Source organism: Nothoprocta perdicaria, unplaced genomic scaffold (genome assembly GCF_003342845.1).
Source record: "Nothoprocta perdicaria isolate Ctin4 unplaced genomic scaffold, notPer1 scaffold_357, whole genome shotgun sequence".
NCBI classification, from domain to species: Eukaryota; Metazoa; Chordata; class Aves; order Tinamiformes; family Tinamidae; genus Nothoprocta; species Nothoprocta perdicaria.
This window is the reverse complement of record NW_020455596.1, coordinates 61850-69332: the sequence shown is the minus strand read 5'-3', so window position 1 is coordinate 69332 and position 7483 is coordinate 61850. Positions and strand designations below refer to the sequence as shown.

General features: G+C 65.1%; 1 protein-coding gene and 3 non-coding genes across 4 annotated transcripts in view; all 4 read right to left on the bottom strand.

Annotated features, from left to right (window-relative positions):
- Window positions 1-552: 552 nt before the first annotated feature.
- TBRG4 (transforming growth factor beta regulator 4) overlaps window positions 553-7483 on the bottom strand; it is a 9507-nt gene continuing 2576 nt past the window's right edge. The window contains exons 2-11 of the mRNA XM_026044258.1: window positions 7190-7439; window positions 5302-5619; window positions 4416-4587; window positions 3664-3821; window positions 3136-3246; window positions 2132-2276; window positions 1801-2043; window positions 1351-1462; window positions 1163-1277; window positions 553-696 (exon numbers count right to left, since the gene is read on the bottom strand). Of these exons, the coding sequence (XP_025900043.1) occupies window positions 595-696; window positions 1163-1277; window positions 1351-1462; window positions 1801-2043; window positions 2132-2276; window positions 3136-3246; window positions 3664-3821; window positions 4416-4587; window positions 5302-5619; window positions 7190-7439 (1726 nt within the window). The 3' untranslated portion in view covers window positions 553-594. The remainder of the gene's footprint in view (window positions 697-1162; window positions 1278-1350; window positions 1463-1800; window positions 2044-2131; window positions 2277-3135; window positions 3247-3663; window positions 3822-4415; window positions 4588-5301; window positions 5620-7189; window positions 7440-7483) is intronic.
- LOC112951580 lies at window positions 1570-1708 on the bottom strand. The gene has a single exon (XR_003250248.1). It is a non-coding gene; the product is annotated as a small nucleolar RNA SNORA5 (small nucleolar RNA).
- LOC112951583 lies at window positions 4666-4797 on the bottom strand. Its single transcript, XR_003250250.1, has one exon. It is a non-coding gene; the product is annotated as a small nucleolar RNA SNORA5 (small nucleolar RNA).
- On the bottom strand, window positions 6773-6907 carry LOC112951581. Its single transcript, XR_003250249.1, has one exon. It is a non-coding gene; the product is annotated as a small nucleolar RNA SNORA5 (small nucleolar RNA).

The following is a 7483-nucleotide window of genomic DNA, read 5'->3' as shown; positions in this document are numbered from 1 at the left end:
GGTTGCCTTGGCGACCACGAGGAGGATGGGGCTGGTTACCCTTGGCAACGGGAGGGGAGGGGGCTGGTTGCACCCCCCCTGCGGGGTGGGGGGAGGAGGGCGGGGGTCCTGGATGGATGGACGGGCAGGTGTGGGGATGCAGGGACAGATGGACGGACACCCCGGGGAGGGATGGACACCCGGACCGGGACAGGCGGATCCCGGGATACAGCCCAAGGGCCTGGAGCGGGGGGTCAGGGGCCACACGGATGGACAGACGGATGCCTGGACTCATGGAAGCACAGACGGACGCAGGGAACCGGGCACAGGACAGGACGGAGCCCGCGGGTCCCCCCGAGGGGCCGGTCAGCCCTGGGCGCTGGCGGAGCAGCCGCATCCCGGGATGAGGCGCTGGGACGAGGCGCTGGACGCTGCAGCGCCAGGACGGTGACTCAGCAGCCGGCAGGGCCGCTGACTCAGCACGGACAGCACACGGATGCGCCGAGGCCAGCGGGTCCGAGTGTCCCCCCCATCCCATCGCCCCCCCCAGACCCAAGGAGAGGGACACGGGTGTCACGGGGCGGCGGGCGCTTTATTGGGGGCGCAGCGGCCGCGTCACCCCGCCAGCTCCGCGGCCACGGCCTTGTGCAGCTTGTCCTTGAGGAAGGCCGCGCGCTGCCGCTCCGACTTCAGCTCCAGGAACTCGTAGTAGGGCACCTGCGGAGTGGGAGCCTCAGCCGGCATGCCCTGCGCATCCCGCCAGCTCCGGAGCCGCGGGATGCACGGATCCCACCGCCCGGCCTCGGTGTTTATCCAGCGGGAGCCACGGCTCCAGCCGGGGGACGCAGCGGCTCGCTGATCCCCGGCTTCGCCCCCCCGGCCCTGGGGAGGTGACGCAAGCGGCGCCGCCCGGCTCCATGCTCGGCCGCAGCAGGATCGGCCCCGGAATGCCGCTCCGCACGGGAACGGGCTAAGCCCGGCTCTGCGCGGGCGCTATTATTACCCTGGGGCAGCTAAACCGCCTGTGACCCCGTTGGGAGGCCGGGCCGCAGGAGGCCCGCACCGGATCACAGCGGCTAATCCCGGCGGGGCCCAGCCTGGGATTGGGAAGTGGGGCAGGTGCCAGCGCTTCCCGATCCCCGAAGCCGCTTGGCTCCAGCCCTGCTCCATCCCGGCTACTCACGTCGACGACGAGGAAGCCGGCGGCCTGGACGTGGCGCCGCGCCATGGCGCAGCGGCCCAGCAGCTCCTTGCTCCTGTTGCTGAAGCTGGGGAACTCCCAGCGCAGGAAGGCCACCCTGCGGGGACGGGGACGCGGTGGCCGTGGGGCTCCGGCCACCCCCCAAACCCTCCCGGCCACCCCGGACCCACCTCCTGGCGCCCGGCGGCAGCGGGGCCGTCCCCTCGGAGCGCAGCAGATGGGGAGCCACGAAGCCCTGGAGGGGCAGCGGCCGGTTCTCCCCGTCCAGCAGCATCTCGGCATCTGCGCGGGCGCGAGGACAGCGGGCGCTCTGGTGACCTGCGCGCGCCGGCCCCATCCCGCTTCCCGGCGCCTTCCCGCGTCCCTCCCTCCGGCACTGCGGGCGCGCCGCGTGTCCGTGGCACAGTTTTATCCCCGGCGTCCCACGGGAAGGGGCACGCGAGGCCCATGGACTACGGCGTTGCTGTGGCAGCCGGCTGGCCGGTCCCCGCCACGGCGCGGGCGGGCACCGAATTTGACGGGGCTGCGGAGGAGCCGAGGAAAACCAGAGCGGATCCCGACGGACACGAGGCCGCCGAGGGAGGAGGGCGCGATTCCGGGCTCCCCAGCCCGATATTCACCGATATTCCAGCCGTAGACGGTGGGAACGTCGAAGCGGCCGCTGTCCCCGCCGGCCAGCAGCCCGGCCAGGGCCTCGCGGAGGCCGCTCTGCAGCGGCGTCGCCTTCTCGGCGCCCGCGCCCTGGGCGCCCAGCAGCTCCGCGGGCAGGAAGGGCCCCACGTAGCCCGGGCTCTCCAGCCTGGCGGCCGCGTTGATCTGGATCAGCTTGAGCCGCAGGCTCTGCGCCTTGGGGGACGAGTCGCCTGGCGGCGGGACACAGGCAGCCCTAGGGATGCGTTCCCGAGGGACGGGGAGGTCCTGGGGATGGGGGAGCCCACGGGGAGCACCCACCTGGCAGGCGCGCGTGGAAGGCGGGCGCCAGCACGTGCCGCAGGTAGGGAGCGCCGGCCTGCTGCAGCACGCACAGCGCCCACACCACGGCCACGAGCAGCGGCGCCTCCACGCTCGCCAGCTGCCCCTGCAGCCTCTCGTGCACCTGCGGGGATGGCACGGACCGTTTGGGGACCCACAGGGACGGCACGGACCGTTTGGGGACCCGCGGGGACGGCACGGACCGTTCGGGGACCCGCGGGGACGGCACGGAGCGTTTGGGGACCCGTGGGGACGGCACGGACCGTTTGGGGACCCGTGGGGACGGCACGGACTGTTTGGCAACAGCCCAAACCATTTGGGGACCTGCGGGGACCCCCTTCTCCCAAAGCGCCTGAGGGAGCTGCTGCCTTCGTGTGGGCTGGGGAAGTGACCTTCCGCCCATGGGGACGTGTTCCCTGCTCCAAGGATACCCGTGGGAAGCAGCTGCCAAGGGGAGGGACACTATGGGACCGCTCCGTGCTGCACGGCATCCTGGCGCAGTGGGGCCGTTCCCTGGGGGTCAGGAATCCCAGGCATTTCTACACTCCGTGCCAAGCAGGCAAGGATGGGAGGAGATGCCGCTGCTTCCCGCGATCCCGCTGGGATGCGCAGACGTTGCGGCGAGTCCCCAGGCCGGACAGAGCGAGCACAGGCGCCCGGAACGGCCTCCATCCTTCCGGGAATTCGGCTACGCTGGGAGTGCAGCTCGGCAGGGCTGGGCTGCCAACCTGTGGCCTCGTCACAGGAGTTAACGAGCGCAATTAGGGTCCAGGAGGGCACGGAAACACCCTCCACCCCCAGCTCCGTGCACGCAAAGAGCTGAGGTGACTCCCAAGCTGGCCGTGCACGAACTGCTTCCGCCACGGGCGTGCGGGTCCTGTTCCCATCGCCCATCCCGGCTCTTTCCAGCTGCCCCGGGATCTCCAGCACTCCCGTTTTGCACGGCACTGGGAGGGAGGAGAGAGGAGGAGGAGGGGGGTTACCATGCTGAAGAAGTCCTCGTTTGCGCTGGGCTGGAAGTTGAGGCGGGCGAAGGACACGACGATGCTGCACAGCTGGGGCACTGACACCTCCTTGCAGTTGTCCAGGGTGTACTGGAAGGCAAAAGCCACAGAATCCGGGGCTCACATCCCTTCAAAACGGGCACAGACGGGAAAAGGTCGACAAGGCCAAGGGAAGAAGGCGCCCAGCCCCACGGCAGGACGGGAGCACACAAGGAAAAGGGCCTCTTGGGCCTCCCTGGGCTTTATCCCGGTGCCAGGACAAGCTGTGAGCAGATGCAGAGCTTAGGTAGCTCAGACCTACATCTGCTCTAGCTCCTTCCCTAGGTCCTGCAGGAGCCAGGGGAGAGCAAGGGCAGCTGAAACGGGTCCCCAAAACCCAGAGAGCCTCTTGATTTTAGCGGTGTGAGCAGTGCCAAGCCCAGGGAGACCGGTGACAAGGAGGCAAAAGCCACCTCTGGAGAGGGGGACACCGGTGGCACCTCCTTGACCCAATCCAGTTCTCCTCACCTGCGCGATGGCCTCAAAGAGGGGCAGGTTGAGCCACTTGAGGAGGGCGAAGGACCTGACGCAGCGCGTCACCTCGAGCGGCGTCATGGTGGCCACGTGGGGCTGCAGCTCGCCGGCAATCTTCTGGAAGACCTGGGGCTGGTGGAAATTCAGTTTTCCTTAAAGGGGCAAAAGAGAAGCGGCGGCCACTTACACGGAGCTGGCGCGGGGCGGGAAGGGCAGAGCCGCCGTGGCGGAGCGGCCTGGGACGCGGTCTGGGATGTGAGCCCAGGATGGAGCTCAGCAGCCCCGGGCACAACCCCCGGACGGGCTGAGATCGGGTCTGAAATCACTGCAGGGATGACACCCAGCCCGGCTCTGCATGCGCCGATGTGGAAAATCCACCGCTTTTCCTCGGAACGTATTCCCGAATAATGAACAGCAATATTCAGCCTAATGACACCAGCGAGAGTCCCTCCGAGGCCAGGTCTGCTGGGGTTATCCCGTTCTTTTTAGGGCACAGCTAACCCCAAAATGCCCTAATGGAAAGAGTTGGTCCTGCTCTCAGAAGCCAAACAAGGGGTTGAACCTCTAACCCGCACAGAAAGGCTCCCCAGGGGCTCTACTCCCTTCTTCACCAGTTTTTCCCGGGATTTCTGCTGGTTTCCAACAGCAAGGCAGGAGAGCAGTGCCACACAAAACACTGCACGGCAAGAGAGGCTGGAGAACCAGAAGGGGTCACGAGGCAGGTGACAAGCGAGGCCACCACGTACCGTAGGCAAAGAGGAGGTCCATGAGGACGGGGAGGCCGAGCTCCGAGTGCTTCTGGAGCAGGTGGTAGGAGAGGGCGCGCAGCAGCGGCACGGAGCGCCGGTTCTGGTAGGCCAGGGCCAGCGCGATCCGGCGGATGTCGTCGGGGCCGAAGTGCTCGGCCAGCTCCAGCGCCTGCCGAGAGACGGTGGCGACGGAGGCGGGAAGGGGCCGCGGGATGGGCGCAGGTCCCGGCTCCTGCCCTGTCACCCGCGGTGTCCGTAGCGCTTGCTCGTCCCCAGGGGCCGGGGCCAGTGGGGTCTGGGGGCTACAGGTGCTGCTGTGGCAGCTGCTGGGCCGGTCCCCAGCGCGGGGCAGGCGAGGACCGAATTTGACTCAGCTGCAGTTAAGCCTGGCCTGGGGGGTCCTGCGGCGGCTCCTTCCCAAAGGGTATTTCCCTCATCCTGGGAATGATGGTCCCTCCTCAGGGACCTCCCCGACAGTGACAGAGACAGATCTTCCCCTGCCTCCCAAACCTTGAAAACCAGACTGGTTTTAACTCTGTTCCAGCTCCCACCACAGCCTAACTCTTGGGGTGCAGCAAAGGCACCACATTTGGGGCAGCCACTTTTTCCTGGCTCCATACACGGCAGCAGGAATAAAGAGTGGGAATAAAGAGCGGGAGCTCAGGCTGGCATGAGCCGAGTGCCCCCAGTGGAAACTCCTCTCAGAGCAACTGCGCTCGGAAGCTGCTTAAACGGGACCAAATTAGTCTGGCTTAGCGGCGAACAGGGCCTAGGAGGTTAAAGGGCTTCCAGAGGGCTAGAATATATAAAATATATGTTTTTACTGCCTGCAGAAAGCCCAGTGGGAACAAACAGAGGTGGGAAGCGGAGGCTGGGTGCGTACCTTGTCCTCCAGGCGGTCCATGAGGGCCGGCGAGACGTGGCCCACCTTGGCCATGAGGAGCACCACGGTCCTGGTGCCCTCGAGCTCGGTCCAGCGCAGCTCCAGCTTGCGGATGACCTCGCCGAGCAGCTTGCTGTCCTTGCCCTGCCGCAGCGCCAGCAGCTCGGCCAGCGCCGCCAGCTGCCGGAAGCCGAGGCGCCGCAGCCGCCACAGCACCTCGTGCTCGATGGACTGCACCTCGCGGCGGCCGCCGTCCAGCCCCAGCGCGTAGAGGCTCCTCAGGAGCTTCACCAGGGTGTTGTTCCACACCTGAGACACCTGCGCAGCCCGCAGGAACAGCCCGTGGTGTGAACTGCGCAGCGTTTATGGGCCGCGCGCGCCATAAACTCGCTCTGCCCTCGAGAAGGACGACTCGCCGGGCGAGACGGGCAGCGTTTACCCTTCTCTGGAGGTGTAGGCACTCAGACACAGTCACCGTGACAAATGAATGACTCTGGGAAGCAGGGATAACCCGGGACAAGAAACCTGAGGAGCTCCGAGGAGCCGGACTCTCCGTGGCCTTGTCTCCATGGAGAGGGCACTGCTCCCTCTCCAGAGGAGGAGCGTTTTGGAGAGGTTCTTGGCTAAAAAGCCCTCGGTTTTCCCCGATGCCTCTAAAGGAGGCCCCGTCCCCCGCTGCGAGGCCGCTCTTCCCCATTCCACACGTGTTCCCTGTGATGCCAACGCCGCAGGATGAGCGAGGCCTCCTCCTCACAGGGAGCAAGGGAGGGCCAAGGAGACCTGAAGGTCACGGACCCCTCTAGAGCCTCCAAACCTGGCCCGTGTTCACACGCCAGACCTCGTGAGCGAAGGTTTTCCCGAGGTTTTCCACCATTTTCCAGCTCAGTTCTAGCATTAGGCTATTTGCACCCAAACCCAAACGCAGTCACACAGAATTCCCAGTCCCAAAGCTCCATGAATTCCCGTAACCGACTAAATCCACAGGAAAACATCAGTTCTGAAGGGTCCCTTCACAGCACTGCTCAGAAAGCGTTACGGAATCGGAGGCAAACGAGGCCGCGCAGCACGCGGAGCAGGACGTGCAGCAAAGCAAAGGCTTCAGTTTTCCAGCCTGTCAAATCTCCAGCACTTCTGCCAGCAAGGCCGATCCCTCAGGAGACGCTGGGGATGGGGCCGGATGGGGGCCGGGACCCCCCATCCCACAGGGATGAGCAGATTGCTCCGAGGAGCTGCAAAAGGCTCCCGCAGTGGAAAAAATCCCACACCAGATTAGCCCGGGCAGGAAAATTCAAATGCATTAAAATCCATTAAAAAAAATTTAAAATGCATTTAAATAAAAAGAAAATGCATTTTAAATCCATTAAAATGCAGCAGTTATGGAAGTATTTCAGCACCCTAGGGACAAACCCCACCTGGAATCCTCTGGCAGGTTTTAGGGAACAGGTATTTCAGCACGGATGAGGAGCAAGAAAAGTGTCCGCAGGGTGTTCTCGTCCCCAGCGCTTGGTGAGGGAGAGCTGGGGCTCCGGAGCTACAGCGATTAATGTGGCAGCCAACTGGGCCAGTACCAACCACAGAGGATGGCACCGAATTTGACGGGGCTGCAAAGGTTGGGAATAAGCAGAGCGGAATGAAACGTAGCGGGAATGGAGCTGTTCTCCTCTGCTCTGTTTTGGCCATGACGCAAAAAGAAAGTATTGCTTTTGGAAAGAATGAATGGGGCATTCGCGATGGAGCTGGTCCCTTCCTCTTCCCATGGGAAAGGAGCAGCCCAAATCCTGAACACCCACCTGGCTCCCAGGAAAGCCAGTCGCACACGCGGGATCACGGAGGGCTTCCTGAAGCTGCTGCCTCCCCAGACACTTCTGTGTCACAGCAGGACACTCACCTGGGAGTCTACGATGGCGAAGAGCTGCTCGAAGCGCTCGTCCTGCACAATCCCCTCGGCCTCCAGGTGCTTTTCGGCGGCGAGGCGGGAGAGCTGCGCGATGACCAGCGAGGCCTGGTTGCTGTTGAGGGAGTGCAGCTCGCTCAGTCGGAAGAGCTCCTGCGGACTCGCGGCGGCCTCGATGCGCTCGCCGATGACGCGGTGCTCCGCGTCGCCGCCCTCCTCGGCGCGCTCCTTGGCGGAGAAGCCGCTGGGGCGCCCGCGGGCAACGTGGAGGGCGGCGAGCGGCGCCCG